At 38.3% G+C, this 19,924-nt stretch overlaps 1 protein-coding gene across 2 annotated transcripts in view; it reads left to right on the top strand.

The window, feature by feature from the left end:
- LOC137419032 (uncharacterized) overlaps positions 1-17,747 on the top strand; it is a 63,353-nt gene extending 45,606 nt beyond the window's left edge. The window contains exon 5 of one of the 2 annotated variants that reach the window (XR_013624312.1): positions 16,091-17,747. Coding sequence is in view for 1 of the 2 variants with exons in the window: in XM_078783323.1 (XP_078639449.1) it covers positions 8,133-8,228 (96 nt within the window). In the remaining variant the exon portion in view is untranslated. Of the gene's footprint in view, positions 1-8,132; positions 8,356-16,090 lie in introns of those variants that run through there. The other variant, XM_078783323.1, reaches the window with a different exon arrangement.
- Positions 17,748-19,924: the final 2,177 nt, after the last annotated feature.

Genomic DNA, 19,924 nt, shown 5'->3' with positions numbered 1-19,924 from the left:
CACACACACACACAAAGACAATACAATATCATTCCATTTTCTTCACACGATGTTGTACACATTATACACCTTCTCCATTCAGTGCAACATGCTGGCCCTAGCCGTCATGACTGCCTGCAGCCCATTTCCCAAACCAATTCCCCGACCCACATGCATACCCACTGAGCAAGGCCTGGTGATTTGTGATAGTGGGAAGAAGTCTTAATTTTTATTCACTCAAAATATTCATTGCGGAGGTCATTCGTTACCAGGAGTGCCTGTTGTGCAGCCAATCATTGCTATAACAGATGCTAGGGCAAAGGAGAGTCCTATTCAGCCCATGAAGCCAATGACTCATTCCCCTCTGGAATCATTGGTAAGACATGTATCATGCTTACCAATGACAACAAAGATTGCCTCTTTGAAGGGCTTGTTGTTGTTGTATAGCCCCGGACAATTTTTTTCGAACAAGCCCGCAGCATGTAGCCAATCTGTCGATCTCCCAAAAGCGACCCAGATATACCCCACATTCAGGATGGTGTACCCCCACCTTCATGAAGTCAGGGCCATGACAGAGAGAGAGAGACAGAGACAGAGAGACAGAGACTTTTGACTTTTGACTTTTGAAGTCCTTTTATTATCAAAATAATACAAAAAAATGTATTTATATCTTTACACCAACCATAAATACATGAAAAAGCAATGAAACGAAAAGGTTACAGAAGTATCACGGCACACAATTTGCCAAAATAAACCATTAACTTTATACAACCTACAAAAATATTACCAGTTGGTTCTCACGAACCTCACACAACCCTTCATGACACCAAGTATTGGTGAATTCATCAAGATTGTTTGCATCCTTATAGAAACAAAACTCTAGTTTAAGTCTTGCTGACACGAGGGCATTGAAAAACACCATTACATTGCATTCCCCGGCAGGTTTATCGTTCAATTTCTCCCTTCTTGAGAGATATATTGCCAGCTTGGCTGTTGCGACAAGAAACCTCATTAACAGATTTTCCCTGCTTGACTTGGCATTAACGCCGAAAATAAAAGAACGCAACGAGAAAACAACCTTCATTCTGTGTGCCACAAGATTAAACCACCGAAACAAAGGAACCAATCTCACACAATTAATGAAGGTGTGGAACACGTCCTCCGTACATATGCAGAATGGGCAACATGTGGATGTAGGAGAGAAATGGTTGATTAACTTATTGGAGGGGACTATCCAGTGGATCAGTCTCCATTGGAGATCACCAGATCTTTTACTTACGAGCTTGCTATACATGGAGTTCCATACAGGTTCAGAGGGGGGTCCCACAGGCAACAGTCTCTTCCACAGGATTACTCCATTTAGCGGCGTATCCCCCAGCAGTAACTTGACACATGACTTGTATAGCTCTTTACTGCTAGTCTCTTGAAAGGGGCTTATCCCCATGCTAACCGGGGGTAAGTCTTCCAACTTGAAGTGCACCAGTAACCCAGGAAAAACCCACTCATCGTGCAATGGTTCGAGCTCGTGGGACCAGCATACTCTCAGCCGAACCCCTATTCGTATCACCTCTCTCAACACTTTTGCAGTCACTCTTTCGGACCGAATTCCTGCTAGCTCGGCTACTTCTCGAGCTGATTTCCACCCGCAACCTGAAACTTGCCGGAGGTGCCATACTTTTGTGATGCCGGCAATTATGAAATGCTGGCAGAGGTCCCTACTTTTGGGTATGTTTGGGAAAAGCCGATTGCAGAACAGAGGCTCTTGTGCAAACATATGGATGTCGTAGTTGTCTTCTTGACGGCACACTGTGAGGTTCTGCCAAGCATTCAACACACTCTGATAAAAAACAGGAAGAGGAGATGTGTCAACTTGTTGAAGCAGGACCAAAAAACATTCGCGGCCATATCCCAGCCCGCCAGCTTGCCGCAAAATGTGGGTGGCCAAAACATGGTTTGGTAATTGCTCTTTCACCAAAAGTTTTTGCACAGAGCATAGCCGAAAGGCCATTATACGGCTCCTGATGTCGACCATACTCTGGCCACCCTCGGCCAATGGACGGCATACAACGTTTGGCCGTAACCAGTGATGCCCTCCCCAAAAGAACTCCAACAGTTGCCTTTGCACTTCCTTCACCAAGCCTTCTGGTGGTTGCAGGCAGATGAATCTGTGCCACAAGAAGGAGGTGTGGAAATGTAACTCATTGATTGTAACTCAGTATAACTCATTGGTTGGAAGCAGGTACTAGCAGGTGGTTGTAAGAATGTCAGGAATGTATCTCGCTCTGTCGAAGCTGGGAGTCCTTTTGTCCACCTTTATTACGACCCCGGGCTAACACACATTCCCAAGCCCGCACTATTTGTTTTTGGACATCGGGATGCAAAGAGGGTGAAGAACCTCCCCAGCAGGGAGGCGGTTGTGGATGACCAAGGAGCTTCAGCGCACGGAGGATTAACATTCAGCGCACGGAGGATTAACTCCAATTTGCCCATATAACCAAGAGCAAACTTTGAGTCAGGAGGACTTGCCACGAGAACATCTGCCCGACGGACGAACGAGTATGCAATGGGAAAGCAGCGCCAGGAGAGCACCGGCCAACGAGGAAGAACCAACGACTTGAATTACTAAATTCGTTATGGTATTGTAGTTCCTTATTATATTGAAACAAGTGAACTAGTAGTTAATAAAGTCTTGATCTTTTGTAAACCTGTTTCCGGTCATTGGAGTCTCGAGTCCCAAACACACTTCCACGACAACTTGGTGGCTACCGTACGTGGATCGAGTGGACATCGCCAAGGTAAGCATGGCTTCTTGGGGATTGTCCATTATGAAATACGAACCTGTGTTTAGTTTTTGTACATACATGGTGGAGGAGGTGGTGTTGGACTTCCCTACGCACCGATACCACGATATAGGTAACGTAACGATAATCCGAGGAGTGTAACGTATTTTTGCGCTGTGTAAATAGATGCGCCAGTTCGACGCTGGTTATTAGAAGCCTTACCATGAACTAGGAGCAAGATCGTGCCATGAGTGCACCATGGGACGATCTGCTTCCAAGTCGTGTAAGGCCGGTACACTCGTTTGCACTTACAAACGTTTGCACTTACAAGGGTGGAGAAAAAAAAAAAAAAAAAGAATTTTTTTTTCAATTTTTTCCCGCCATTTTTATAACACCGAAAAATCGTTCGATCAACATACAAATTAATGACAGACAACGCCATCCCATGCCGGTCCAGAATTATTGTGAAAGATGGCGATTGGATGAAAATTGCATACTGACACTCCCTCACTGTCCCTCATTGTCCCTCATTTCCATTCCGGCTACCTGTCTCTTGCCCCCGCTCCTTCTCCCTCCCTCTAGTTCCCATTGTTTTTTGTGTATTTTCTCTGCTCCCTGTGCTCGCAGATTTGGTTGGTACATATATTTTTATTGAAGGGTAAAAGATTTATCTGCGATTAAGCTTCAAAATATAAAAAAATCTGTCTATCAAATTTTGTCCAGGTCCATCACTAAGCTTTTGAGATATGCTTCACGGTTTAATGAAAGACAATAATTAAGCGCTTTGGGGAAAGGCAATGGCAAACCACCCAATGTCACCACTTTCATGAGCTCAGAGAAATTTAAAAATTCCAAATTCCACTCTGCTGGCTCAATTGAAATCGGCAGCAGAGTGAGAATCAACAGACAATGGAACAGCTAGCGACGAGTGTTTGTGAGTAACAACCACCCTCTGGTCGAGGCTCATAGAAAAATTGATACTTATTGATTCGGCACGCTTACAATAGAAATTAATGGCGAGGGTTGTGGTTGGGTCGATTTTGCGAAATGAACGTTCTTTGAACAAATTAAATGGTAAAATTATGAAAAAGTATATAATTGTTTACTCTCTGAAACTGGGTATAGTATGGAACTCTGGGTGTAGTTCTCAAGTCACACTGGGTTGTGACTTGAAGAATGAGTTGGAGTTGTGATGGGATGTAAGGATGTGAGGTGAGATTGAGTTATGGAATTGATTGCTTTCAACAATGCAAAGGGTGACAATATATGGGATTTTAATGGGATTTTTTAATGGGATATTGGTTTCGGAATGTTTAGAGGTCATTGCAATGTGATAAGAACTTGCTGTTGGAACTTGCTGTTGGAACTTGTTGTTGGAACTTGTTGTTGGAACTTGCTGTTGGAACTTGTTGTTGGAACTTGTTGGAACTTGTTGTTGGAACTTGCTGTTGGAACTTGTTGGAACTTGTTGTTGGAACTTGCTGTTGGAACTTGCTGTTGGAACTTGTTGGAACTTGTTGTTGGAACTTGTTGTTGGAACTTGCTGTTGGCACTTGTTGGAACTTGTTGTTGGAACTTGTTGTTGGAACTTGCTGTTGGCACTTGTTGGAACTTGTTGGAACTTGTTGTTGGAACTTGTTGTTGGAACTTGCTGTTGGAACTTGCTGTTGGAACTTGTTGTTGGAACTTGTTGTTGGAACTTGCTGTTGGAACTTGTTGTTGGAACTTGCTGTTGGCACTTGTTGGAACTTGTTGGAACTTGTTGTTGGAACTTGCTGTTGGAACTTGCTGTTGGAACTTGTTGGAACTTGTTGTTGGAACTTGCTGTTGGAACTTGTTGGAACTTGTTGTTGGAACTTGTTGTTGGAACTTGCTGTTGGCACTTGTTGGAACTTGTTGGAACTTGTTGTTGGAACTTGTTGTTGGAACTTGCTGTTGGAACTTGCTGTTGGAACTTGTTGTTGGAACTTGCTGTTGGAACTTGTTGGAACTTGTTGTTGGAACTTGTTGTTGGAACTTGCTGTTGGAACTTGTTGGAACTTGTTGTTGGAACTTGCTGTTGGAACTTGTTGGAACTTGTTGTTGGAACTTGTTGTTGGAACTTGCTGTTGGCACTTGTTGGAACTTGTTGGAACTTGTTGTTGGAACTTGCTGTTGGAACTTGCTGTTGGAACTTGTTGGAACTTGTTGTTGGAACTTGCTGTTGGAACTTGTTGGAACTTGTTGTTGGAACTTGTTGTTGGAACTTGCTGTTGGCACTTGTTGGAACTTGTTGGAACTTGTTGTTGGAACTTGTTGTTGGAACTTGCTGTTGGAACTTGCTGTTGGAACTTGTTGTTGGAACTTGTTGTTGGAACTTGCTGTTGGAACTTGTTGTTGGAACTTGTTGTTGGAACTTGCTGTTGGAACTTGCTGTTGGAACTTGTTGTTGGAACTTGTTGTTGGAACTTGCTGTTGGAACTTGCTGTTGGAACTTGTTGTTGGAACTTGTTGTTGGAACTTGCTGTTGGAACTTGTTGTTGGAACTTGTTGGAACTTGTTGTTGGAACTTGCTGTTGGAACTTGTTGGAACTTGTTGTTGGAACTTGTTGTTGGAACTTGCTGTTGGCACTTGTTGGAACTTGTTGGAACTTATTGTTGGAACTTGCTGTTGGAACTTGCTGTTGGAACTTGTTGGAACTTGTTGTTGGAACTTGCTGTTGGAACTTGTTGTTGGAACTTGTTGTTGGAACTTGTTGTTGGAACCCGTACTTATTTAATTAATTACATTTCTTATTACATTACAGTAATTACATTACAGTAATTACCTGAGGTAATTACAGTAATTACAGTTCCGGTAATTACAGTAATTACAGTAATCATTACAGTAATTGCAGTAATCTTATTACAGTAATTACATTACATTAACTCAGGCACCTTTTGAGTAAGGAAGCTGATATTTGGACATGACACTGACCAAGTGATGTGGCTGTCAAGGAAAATATTGATTTATTGATTAATCATTTAATAAATTAACTCGTTGATTTATAAATTACTTATTTAATTAAAATTCCTGAGAGATACATCTTCGGATGAAATACTTGCAGATTGGTTATGCTATGAGCCAATTGATTAAGGAAAATATTTTGTGATGGCCATATTGGCAATTTCGTGGCCATATTCGTGGCAACTCAGTTAGTGCCACTGCACCTTTAAAATGCATCCCTGCGTTCATTTTTCGATCGATTGAGTTGAAATTTTGAACAATCGGATCTGGACTGTCGTTGTTTACGACTCTAGCACGCACTCGTCCAATCAGGATGGAGCGGTATGGTCCCCGGATCATCACTGCCCGCAGTTTTAATTAATTTTACTTTTTCTCTTGGGCATATAATTTTGAAGACATGCATGTCATGATAGAGGAAATGTTTGTTCTGTTAAACGGAATAAATGTTGTTTATTTGTGTGGGGGTGTATTTTTGTGTATTTTGGATATATTTTTCACGACTAATTCCAGTTAACATCCTGCAAAATTTGCTCGTTTGCTGGCCGAGTCGAAATTACGTTGAGTTTCTATGGCATGCGCCATTAAAAGTGCTGTGTAATGGTTGAGCTCCCTTTATTTCGTTTTGGTCATGCGGATGAGCAGACAAAGTGACGTATGCTGCGGCTGGAGCAGTAGAAGCGATGTTTTAATTGAAATGATGTAATTTAATTCAACGTGGTAGGTGGGCAACACCACAAAGCATACCTCTTTTAAGGTGTGTATAAACCCATGAACAGTTCAGCAATCAATTAATTTAATTAAACGTGGTAGGTGGGCAACACCACAAAGCATACCTCTTTTAAGGTGTGTATAAACCCATGAACAGTTCAGCAATCAATACGATGCTGAAATGGTGTAATTTAATTAAACGTGGTAGGTGGGCAACACCACAAAGCATACCTCTTTTAAGGTGTGTATAAACCCATGAACAGTTCAGCAATCAATACGATGCTGAAATGGTGTAATTTAATTAAACGTGGTAGGTGGGCAACACCACAAAGCATACCTCTTTTAAGGTGTGTATAAACCCATGAACAGTTCAGCAATCAATACGATGCTGAAATGAGTAATTTAATGAGTAATTGAATGTGTAATTTAATTGTGTAATATGGTCGACCTTGGGTTTGTTTGGGTTTGTTGTTTATTTTTGTGGGTGTCTATTTTTGAGTATTTTGGATATATTTTCACGACTAATTCCAGTTATCGTCCTGCAAAAGGTCTGCTCGTTCTTTTCCTTTGAGTCGTAAATTCCTGTTGAATTCTCATTAAAAAGCGGAATTAAGTACGCTGTGTGATGATGGAGATCCTTGATGACGAATCAGGAATAGTGAATGAGCAAACAAATATCACGGATGCTGCGGCTGGAGCAGGGGAAGCGATTTTTGAATTGTTCAGTGATTATTCGATATTGTTATGACTTATTGTCAATAGGTATACTAAGTGGCCATGAGGTAGCCTGTTGCTATGTACAGTTTTATTCTATTGTTGATTATACCACATAGCTGTGGTGATAAAGGAAATGTTCGTTTTAAATAGATGATTATGATAGGACCATGACTATAAAATCATGATGATTATTATGAATGATATCATAGGGTTCAAATGCAGAATGCTGCATGAACTTGGGAAAGAACTTTCAAGCCCTATGGGATAAATTGGGTATTACAAGCGATGGAGTTTCAAAATTTAGCATGATTGAAGAAATTTTACAGTCTTATTTCAGGAGTTTTACGAAATTTATATTGCCAAGAGATTTTGGATACTATTAAAAGAAAAATGATGAGATATTTTTCCCAATGAACTTTAATATCTGCCATCCATTTTGGCTGTCTCACGAATGAAGGATGAGTTGCCTTTAGTGGTTGCAAAGAAAATTTGTGGAGACCAGGCAAAATGGGGAAATATGTCAGATATGACCCTAGGACAGGACGGTGATTCATCAATTGACATGAGGTACGAACCAGAGGTGACGACCGATGAGTCGATCTCAGTCAATGGATGGACCTGTCCTGACATCATTGGGGAAAGGGCTTATGCAAGGAGTCATTCAAAATGATTAATTTGATTTATTGATGAATATTGATGAATTAATTGAAATTGAATAATTGATTGAATTGTTAATTGATTGAATCTAATTGATTGAATTTAATTGCATAAATTGAACTGAATAAATTGAATTGAATATATTGATTGTTTGATTGATGAAAATGCGGTCTCAAGAAAGAAGCTTTGATATCTTTGCGAGATATTATCAATGTGGAGACAACCTGGGAAAATTGAGCAAGGTGGTGAGTTTATATACAGATATATATGTGCGGTTACCATTGTGTGATTTCCCCGTCAAACAGAGCGGACACCTGAGGATTCACCCACTTCATACTGACCCTCCGGCTCATCTGCAAATACTGATCTGTGAGATTGGATTGTGCAAAAGCCACAGCTGAGGGAGATTCTCTGGAAATCACCGTGTGAACAGGTGGAGAGATCCTTCCTGGAGGTACGAGTGAAGCTTTAGAGGAACCAGGAACAAACTACAACACATCCAACGCTACTTTGATAAAAGGCAGTATGGGAAATGGAGCCTGCAAGAATACACAAGGACAACCAGAGATTCCACAAAAAGGTACTTGTACACATCATATGTACGACCGTTATGGTGCAGAAGCTATAAGGCAGGTCGAGAATTGGTATTTGTGGACAAAGGGACATGATGAGGAGTTTCCAAGAGATGGTACATTTGAGCGAAGTCGATTGGAAAGATTGGAACAAAGATTGAAAGCCAGGAAGAGACAGAATCTAACGGTAGACTGGCTTGCATTCCATCTTTGGGATGGTGAATCCAGACAACGGGAACAGCAAGAACGGATAACGGATCTAGAACTTAAAATAAAAAGGATACACGATACAGTGCAGGAGACAAATGCACAACTGCCCTCGAAATTAGGAATGAAAGTGACGGTTGTCCCATCTGATTTCCAGTTGTCTCCCCAAAAAAGGACGGTACAGAGAATTTTTTCGTGTTTCAGGAGACAACGAGAGATTGCAGTGGCAACTCAGGAATGTAGAGATGCAGCCCAGCAATACAAATGCACAGGTGCACAGACCAGGAAACGACAGAAACCGGTGTTTCGAGTGTGGAAAGATGGGACATTGGAGAAGAAGATGTCCGTATGTCAACAGGAGGACAAGGTCATGGGGCAAACCAAGATCAAGGGTACCAGTACGTACCGGTACCTCAGACAATGATTAGGCCTTCATTGCTGCAAATCCCAAATGATGATTGGCCTCAACAGATTCGATTACTGGACAAACATGAATAACTGTCAATGATTCTTGGGTCTGAAAAGTTTTCGGAGCAAGAATTATTCATTTTTTCTTTTGCTTGTAAGCAAATTAGTAATTAATTGATCACATGCCGAAATTGGATCTTTTATGTTGGGCACACAATTTTAAATTTACAAAGTTGGAACAATTGCTTTGCAAATTTTTGAAACTAAGTGACAAGAGTCACATGATGATCAGGTGGGAATTTCGGACTAGTGTTCCGCATGATTGATAGGTCAGTGGTCGACTGACATGCAAATGGGTGTGTAGTCAAATTTGGATAAATTATTGTGGGAACTGAAAGGGTAATTTCAATGTGACATCATAGGGGTTTTCTAAGAATAAGCTTTTGGTCCATTTGTGTATTAGCATTTCTAAAATTGAAGGACAAATTTTATGAAATTGAAATAAAATTGACACCCATCTTGATCTGTAAATAATAGTTCCAACGCAAACAAATACGCATAATGCAGGTGTGTGTGTATTTTTGTGTGTCAATGTTAGTGTTTTTATTGTTTTGTGTATCAATCTTACAAGATTGTTGACACCGACAGTGTGCCTGTCTGGAAATGGATAGTTTTATGTGGATGGGATTGAATATGCAGAGAATCCGTAAAATAAAATAGAAATAAAATTTGATTATGAACATTATCTCTTTTGTCAAGGGAGATGGAATATAAAGATTTGATGTGCTGAGTTATGAGCAGCTATTCATTCATAGTAAAATTGTGAGTAATTTGGGGATTCCATTTTGATAGAATTTATATGAGAATAACAGCTATTTATGGATATGAGCTTCATAAAAGGAAATGAGGGAGTACAAAATTATCCAAATTTGGGAGAGGTCTTACACTGACTTCCCAGAATACTCTGCTCATGGATTTATATATATATATATAAACTTGAATTTTATCAGCATATAAATTGTGCTGCATGTATGGATGTGTATTAGGCATAGATGATATGGGAAAATAGTAAAGAAAATCTTGCTGATTGGAACTATTGTGAGTTTTAAAACGGAATGCATTGTGCATCTTAAACCAAGGGGCAGACATGAACGCGCTGTTACGTTATTTATACTCAGAACGCGCTGTTACATGTACCTGCAACATATTTGTTAATCTCGCACACCTATATTGGCATACTGGTGTCAGTAGTACTCACTGGGTGCATAGAAATGGATGAGCAACAGTTAAGGGGGTGTATTAAAACACTTACTTGGATACTTTCTACAAAAGTAGGGGTTTCAATAAGTGGTACCATACACATGGGATTCATCAAATTAAGTTTTGGAGTTCAAACAAAGTCACTGGTTAACAGATGGGAATGGATAGTAAATAAATTCTTCGATGCTGGGTAAATGAAGTGAGATATTACAAAGACTTATTAGAGCTATTGTTCTTCCTTGCAGCAGTGGGAGAAAATTTAGATCCAACATAATGAATCTATAAATGAATGTGATAGGGATAATATCCTCAATTTGTACTAATTATTTGATTGTGGGTAAAGGAATTAATTAATCGTAGTGGATTGTTAACAAGCAGCCTGAAATGTCCTGAGAGTGTGCATCCATGTAATCAGAAATCCCAGATTTGTTTTTACAAACAACATTTTGGTAGAGATCTTATGCGGACGAATACTTGCTTGGTAGATAAAAACGGTACTGCATGTTGGCAGCCACTTCAGTGGCCATTTAGGCCGAACAAATAGGAAACAAGTACACATACATTCAAAGTACACCGCCCCATGCCAAATAATTAAATATGCTGCAGCGCGGCATTGCCGGGGCGCCTCCGGCGCCCGGCAATACCGCAGTGCAGCTCATTGAGGCTGCATTGGGAGGGAGAGGTGTACACTAATTGATTGATTAATTGTATAATTAAAATCAATAAAAGATTATCACAAAATATTTTCATAATCAATTGGCTAATCGCATAACTAAACCAGTAGTGCTTCATCCGAAGATGTATCTTTTAGAAATTTAATTAAATAAGTCATTTATAAAAAATTAAATAATTAATTGATTACTCAATAAATAATTAATCGATTAATCAATAAATACTTAATAGATGAAATGATTAATCAATAAATCAAAAATATCCTTGATAGCCACATCACTTGGTCACTCATGTCCAAATATTAGCTTCCCAGCTCAAAACGTGCCTGAGATATTGGCCAAATGAGAAAGAAAATAAATAAATGATTAATAATGAAAATAAATAAATAATAATCATAAAAAAATTAAATTATTAATCAATTTGGTCAGAGAACACATAAACTACCACTATTTCATCAGAATCTGTAACTTAAAAAAAAAATTTTTTTTTGTCATTAATCGAATAATTAAATAATTAATCGATTAATTGATTAATTAATAAATCAAAAATATCCTTTGCAGCCAAATCACCTGGTCATTGGCATGTCCAAATATCAGCTTCCTAACTCAAAAGGTGCCTGAGTTAATAATGGTCAGAAGAGAAATGAAATTTAATTAATTAAATAAGTACTTAATTAAACGCTAATAATTAAATAACTCCTCAATTAATTGATTATTCAAAAAACAAAAAATACCGTATTTGACAAAGGACTTGCTCACTACTGTGCCGAAATTTCAGCTTCCTAGCTCAAAGGATGGCTGAGATATCGTCCGGACAACCAAGAAAGAAAACAAACAAACAAGAAAACAAACAAGTACACATACATTCAAAGTACACCGCCCCATGCCAAATAATTAAATATGCTGCAGCGCGGCATTGCCGGGGCGCCTCCGGCGCCCGGCAATACCGCAGTGCAGCTCATTGAGGCTGCATTGGGAGGGAGAGGTGTACACTAATTGATTGATTAATTGTATAATTAAAATCAATAAAAGATTATCACAAAATATTTTCATAATCAATTGGCTAATCGCATAACTAAACCAGTAGTGCTTCATCCGAAGATGTATCTTTTAGAAATTTAATTAAATAAGTCATTTATAAAAAATTAAATAATTAATTGATTACTCAATAAATAATTAATCGATTAATCAATAAATACTTAATAGATGAAATGATTAATCAATAAATCAAAAATATCCTTGATAGCCACATCACTTGGTCACTCATGTCCAAATATTAGCTTCCCAGCTCAAAAGGTGCCTGAGATATTGGCCAAATGAGAAAGAAAATAAATAAATGATTAATAATGAAAATAAATAAATAATAATCATAAAAAAATTAAATTATTAATCAATTTGGTCAGAGAACACATAAACTACCACTATTTCATCAGAATCTGTAACTTAAAAAAAAAAAAAATTTTTGTCATTAATCGAATAATTAAATAATTAATCGATTAATTGATTAATTAATAAATCAAAAATATCCTTTGCAGCCAAATCACCTGGTCATTGGCATGTCCAAATATCAGCTTCCTAACTCAAAAGGTGCCTGAGTTAATAATGGTCAGAAGATAAATGAAATTTAATTAATTAAATAAGTACTTAATTAAACGCTAATAATTAAATAACTCCTCAATTAATTGATTATTCAAAAAACAAAAAATACCGTATTTGACAAAGGACTTGCTCACTACTGTGCCGAAATTTCAGCTTCCTAGCTCAAAGGATGGCTGAGATATCGTCCGGACAACCAAGAAAACAAGAAAACAAACAAGAAACCAGAGTGAAAACTGAGTACTCTCTTTCAGCGTGCGTCACTGCCGAGCCCCCTTCGGTGCCCGGCAATGACGATTTGCAATGCCTGGAGGTGGCATAGGAAAGGAGCGGTGTACAACAAGTACACATACATTCAAAGTACACCGCCCCATGCCAAATAATTAAATATGCTGCAGCGCGGCATTGCCGGGGCGCCTCCGGCGCCCGGCAATACCGCAGTGCAGCTCATTAAGGCTGCATTGGGAGGGAGAGGTGTACACTAATTGATTGATTAATTGTATAATTAAAATCAATAAAAGATTATCACAAAATATTTTCATAATCAATTGGCTAATCGCATAACTAAACCACTAGTGCTTCATCCGAAGATGTATCTTTTAGAAATTTAATTAAATAAGTCATTTATAAAAAATTAAATAATTAATTGATTACTCAATAAATAATTAATCGATTAATCAATAAATAATTAATAGATGAAATGATTAATCAATAAATCAAAAATATCCTTGATAGCCACATCACTTGGTCACTTATGTCCAAATATTAGCTTCCCAGCTCAAAAGGTGCCTGAGATATTGGCCAAATGAGAAAGAAAATAAATAAATGATTAATAATGAAAATAAATAAATAATAATCATAAAAAAATTAAATTGGTAATCAATTTGGTCAGAGAACACATAAACTACCACTATTTCATCAGAATCTGTAACTTAAAAAAAAAATTTTTTGGGTCATTAATCGAATAATTAAATAATTAATCGATTAATTGATTAATTAATAAATCAAAAATATCCTTTGCAGCCAAATCACCTGGTCATTGGCATGTCCAAATATCAGCTTCCTAACTCAAAAGGTGCCTGAGTTAATAATGGTCAGAAGAGAAATGAAATTTAATTAATTAAATAAGTACTTAATTAAACGCTAATAATTAAATAACTCCTCAATTAATTGATTATTCAAAAAACAAAAAATACCGTATTTGACAAAGGACTTGCTCACTACTGTGCCGAAATTTCAGCTTCCTAGCTCAAAGGATGGCTGAGATATCGTCCGGACAACCAAGAAAGAAAACAAGAAACCAGAGTGAAAACTGAGTACTCTCTTTCAGCGTGCGTCACTGCCGAGCCCCCTTTGGTGCCCGGCAATGACGATTTGCAATGCCTGGAGATGGCATAGGAAAGGAGCGGTGTACAACAAGTACACATACATTCAAAGTACACCGCCCCATGCCAAATAATTAAATATGCTGCAGCGCGGCATTGCCGGGGCGCCTCAGGCGCCCGGCAATACCGCAGTGCAGCTAATTGAGGCTGCATTGGGAGGGAGAGGTGTACACTAATTGATTGATTAATTGTATAATTAAAACCAATAAAAGACAAGTACACATACATTCAAAGTACACCGCCCCATGCCAAATAATTAAATATGCTGCAGCGCGGCATTGCCGGGGCGCCTCCGGCGCCCGGCAATACCGCAGTGCAGCTCATTAAGGCTGCATTGGGAGGGAGAGGTGTACACTAATTGATTGATTAATTGTATAATTAAAATCAATAAAAGATTATCACAAAATATTTTCATAATCAATTGGCTAATCGCATAACTAAACCACTAGTGCTTCATCCGAAGATGTATCTTTTAGAAATTTAATTAAATAAGTCATTTATAAAAAATTAAATAATTAATTGATTACTCAATAAATAATTAATCGATTAATCAATAAATAATTAATAGATGAAATGATTAATCAATAAATCAAAAATATCCTTGATAGCCACATCACTTGGTCACTCATGTCCAAATATTAGCTTCCCAGCTCAAAAGGTGCCTGAGATATTGGCCAAATGAGAAAGAAAATAAATAAATGATTAATAATGAAAATAAATAAATAATAATCATAAAAAAATTAAATTATTAATCAATTTGGTCAGAGAACACATAAACTACCACTATTTCATCAGAATCTGTAACTTTAAAAAAAAAAAATTTTTTGTCATTAATCGAATAATTAAATAATTAATCGATTAATTGATTAATTAATAAATCAAAAATATCCTTTGCAGCCAAATCACCTGGTCATTGGCATGTCCAAATATCAGCTTCCTAACTCAAAAGGTGCCTGAGTTAATAATGGTCAGAAGAGAAATGAAATTTAATTAATTAAATAAGTACTTAATTAAACGCTAATAATTAAATAACTCCTCAATTAATTGATTATTCAAAAAACAAAAAATACCGTATTTGACAAAGGACTTGCTCACTACTGTGCCGAAATTTCAGCTTCCTAGCTCAAAGGATGGCTGAGATATCGTCCGGACAACCAAGAAAGAAAACAAACAAACAAGAAAACAAGAAAACAAACAAGAAACCAGAGTGAAAACTGAGTACTCTCTTTCAGCGTGCGTCACTGCCGAGCCCCCTTCGGTGCCCGGCAATGACGATTTGCAATGCCTGGAGGTGGCATAGGAAAGGAGCGGTGTACAAAAACTGTAATTGAATATGTAATTTACAGATGAGTATTTGGGAAGTAAAAAGGGAATTTATTGATTTGGGAGACATTTTTCGAAGGTTTATTAAAGTGAAATAATATGACATGTGGCAAGGCAAACTATTGGATGGGAAAATTAGATCTGGTTATAGAATAAATTTATTGACCCCTTGAAGTTAATTCTTCGAATCATTGTTTCACTGGCATGTTGAGTTCACATTGGAAATAGTTTGGTAGAACTTTGGTTAAAACCTTTGGTTGCGGTATTTTGGAACGAACTGATAAACCATAGGAGATTGATAGGAATAGAAAAAAAAAAAAAATATGGACCCAAAGTAGAAAGGTGGATTCATGCCTCTCATTGCAAACGAGCACATGGGGCAAGGGAGGACGGTCCCACAGAAAATGAGGCTGCACCTAGCAGCCCAGCAGAACATTCAGTGGCAGATAAATGATACTCGTGATTTACATTCATTTAAATTACATTTTAACACCCCTTGCATTGATAAACATTACATTTTCAACATGTGATATTCCTATTTGGGATAGTGACATTTATTTGCCTACATGACATACAATTACCTACTGATATTAATACAGCATGAGGGATAATGTATCACAACTATACTCATAATTAAGGGATTTAGTTCGACCCCAGGAGATAGGGGGATCAGAGTAAGACAAATAATCTGATTTATGTTACATATTAAGGGATTTTCTTTATTTACCTGTTAGGAAGCTTACAAACGTTAGGAAGTTTGGTATATAATGTTGAATGTCATGGACATATAATTATGTTATAGGTATGAACATATACAAGGGGTAGCTCACATGTTTTACAGATGGCTACAGGTGGGACAAAGGGAAAGACCTTATCAAGACAAGCCGACAAATCAGGGGAAAACAGAGACTTCTACTTCGGATACTCCTTGAAAATGGTGATATTCATCCTAGGAATGAGTTCTCTAGTAGTGGGGACTCTGTGTTGCATGCATTGTTTCGGGGTAATAAGAGAACAAAATGCAACATTGGTGGCCGACATACAGATATATGATTATGCGGGACGACATAAGCAAAAGAGAAGTTTGATGGAAGAAAGGGACACACCTTTAGAACCCGATGGATTACACGGGATTAATACTTTTTTACATTTAGCCCACACAAGGGCTGATATAGCAAATGAAAGTAATTGTTGGATATGCACACAAATGCCGCATTCTAGTGAGAACAGAGTACCATTGGAGGCAGTTCCTTTTGGTTGGGATGAATTATGTAGTCGCTTCCCAAAGAGGTTGGTAGCAACAATACGACCTGATTTACCAATGTCGATGATGCTAGGGGATGCTAGTTGGGAAAAAGGGGGATATCAATGTGAGGAATTTGCAGACAGTTATAGGCCTAAATATGACGATGAAGTTCTGCCCCCTTATGTAACTATTCAACAACAAATGAAAGGGCTCCTATGTTTCATCTGACATCAAACCACAGAGAATAATAAGTTGATGGGAAACTCCACCTGCCACCATTATAGTTACGAGTTGGGCTATATGAGATTGCTTGTCCCAGTAAAGGACACTAGCTTAAAGATGATATCTTTGTATTGGGAAGGAACTTGGATGTCAGATACTACATGGACCTATAATAATACATATTTTATATGTGGACACAAGGCGTATGCGTATCTCCCACTGACATGGTCAGGATCATGTTTTCTTCGGTTTGTGCTTCCACACATGCGCTTGTTAACAAAGTCACCAACGCATATCCTGCACTCTAGGCAGAAAAGAACTATTAGCATGGGGGAATGGGTTGGAATGGTAATATTTCCATTTTATGGAACCTGGAAGGCAGGGCGAGAACTTAGGCACATGGCATTGGCTATAGAAACATTGGCAAATAAAACAGCTAGTGGATTGAAAAAACTTACGAGAGAACTGGCAGCAACAAGAACGATGGCATTACAAAATCGTATGGCGTTAGATATGCTGTTAGCGGTAAAAGGAGGTACATGTGCAGTCATTGGTACAGATTGTTGTACGTACATACCTGATAATTCAGAAGAAATTTATGACATAGCCGATACAATCAGAAAAGAGGGAGCAAGATACCACAATTATATAAAAGGGGGTGCCTTTGCATGGTTGGGAAACATATTTGGAGGAGTGGCAGCTAAGATACTCCAATATTTGTTTGTTGGTTTAGTAGTTATATTGGCAATTGTTTTAGTGGTGGCTTGCTTGAAAGCCTTAGTGACGGTGTGTTTGAATAAGGTAACCAACAACACGATGATAACGCATGAAGTGACAAATGAGGAAAGAAACGTGGAACCACAAGAGGAAGACTTTTATGGCAACATAAATACTGAGATTAAAAGATTAAATCAAGTGATGTTGCAAATGAATACAGTAGAATTAAGATAATGACATAACGACAATGTTATGAGTTGTGTCAATTACAAGATCAGTGAACTCATATCACCACGAGTGACACACTGTTAGTAAAAAAAAAAAAAAAAAAAAAAAAAAAAAAAAAAAAAAAAAAAAAAAAAAAAAAAAAAAAAAAGAAGGAAAAGGAAAAGTGGGGAGGAATTATGGTAATAATACATTATGCTTAATTTGTTGGTTTGGGAAAATTTTTGTTGGGAATTAGATATTCCTGTTTGTGATTGTAATCATATACAATTTATTTTCTTAGAGTAGTGCTAAAATACCTGCATGAGTTAATTTTTGAACTATATTAACCTGAAAGCAATTGTGGATGCTATTCTTAGTTTAGTAGGAAAATACATACCTGATTGAATATTATTTGTGTGACGCATATAAATGAATATAACTTTTTGAATGTTGTAAGGGAAAACAACAAATTGTTGAATGTGAAACTGTCGGAAGATATACATGATTATGCTGATTTCATGGTAAGATGTACCCTATCTGATTCAGTGTGTGTGGAAAGCAGATTCAGATGTGACTGAGCATAAGGATAAGACAAGATCACATTTGAAGGGGGTGCTAACAGAATTGCGAAGAAGTTCGAGAAAGAAAATTTGTGGCTAAAAAATGAAGTTAATCGTGGCATACACCCTCTTTCTCAAAGAATGATGAAGACATTCTCCCGTGTAACTTGGAGATGGATGCTTACCTTCACCAAGGAAATTTATGTGACCATCTGCCTGGATCACACTGCAACATATGAAAGAAAGGCGATCACTTACTCTTGTTCGAAGGCTTGGAACATTCATCACATCAGAAGTTGCAGGACAACGACATTTTACCTGCAACCTCTGTGAAATGCGGGAACATATGTTATTACTTCACCAACTTGCGGGGAGCCAGCATGGAGCTGCAAACAAATGGCTGTGCCTTTTCACAACAGCTGTGCACAATTCCGCTGGTTGCTCATGGTATGGACCATGGATGACCTGAACACCATGGTCCCAACATCATTGTGGATGCATCCGGCATCCCTGTTCCACATCTTGCTGGCCAATCAACGTCACACCAATACTTGCTGCCCACTCATAATGAGGGAAGAGGCAAGTCGACTACAACTGGGCGAAGGCCTTGTTCAGGAATTACTATGGTTTACAGTAAAAGTGGCAAGAATGCTACATGGAGAGCAGGGTCAGTCTATGACTCCGCACTGTTACCACAACAGCGAAATCCTACACGAAGTAGTGCAGGTGTTATGAAGACAGAAAATGTTTCATACCTGGATTCAAACACAAGTGATCAGCCCTTCCTTTCAAACAAAGAGTCAACATTTGTGTGGAGGCAAACGTTTTTGCCAGATGTTGCAGATGCTTTACAAAACTTGAAAATGAAGTGAAATTGTTGTATCTTGGTGATGGTGAAGTGTTGTTTTGAAAAGATATTTGTGATGCAAATGCAATAGATTGAACAATATGGAAGGAGTCAATGACCAACGAAATGTTTTGTGATTCTTGCAGGATGACGGTGTATGCCCAAGGGAATGTAATTACCAAAGTTGTGGTTTGAGTACTTGTATTGATATTTACTTATACTTGTATTGATGTTTACTTGTAGTGATTGATTGTTTACTTTTATTGATGTTTAGATTAATGGTTAATAAAAACAAAAAGATGAGGGAATTGTGGAAATGTAACTCATTGATTGTAACTCAGTATAACTCATTGGTTGGAAGCAGGTACTAGCAGGTGGTTGTAAGAATGTCAGGAATGTATCTCGCTCTGTCGAAGCTGGGAGTCCTTTTGTCCACCTTTATTACGACCCCGGGCTAACACACATTCCCAAGCCCGCACTATTTGTTTTTGGACATCAGGATGCAAAGAGGGTGAAGAACCTCCCCAGCAGGGAGGCGGTTGTGGATGACCAAGGAGCTTCAGCGCACGGAGGATTAACATTCAGCGCACGGAGGATTAACTCCAATTTGCCCATATAACCAAGAGCAAACTTTGAGTCAGGAGGACTTTCCACGAGAACATCTGCCCGACGGACGAACGAGTATGCAATGGGAAAGCAGCGCCAGGAGAGCACCGGCCAACGAGGAAGAACCAACGACTTGAATTACTAAATTCGTTATGGTATTGTAGTTCCTTGTTATATTGAAACAAGTGAACTAGTAGTTAATAAAGTCTTGATCTTTTGTAAACCTGTTTCCGGTCATTGGAGTCTCGAGTCCCAAACACACTTCCACGA

This window comes from Myxine glutinosa, chromosome 8, assembly GCF_964187855.1.
Source record: "Myxine glutinosa chromosome 8, kmMyxGlut1.1, whole genome shotgun sequence".
NCBI classification, from domain to species: Eukaryota; Metazoa; Chordata; class Myxini; order Myxiniformes; family Myxinidae; genus Myxine; species Myxine glutinosa.
The sequence above is the reverse complement of the archived record's forward strand: the minus strand, read 5'-3'. Positions and strand labels throughout refer to the sequence as shown.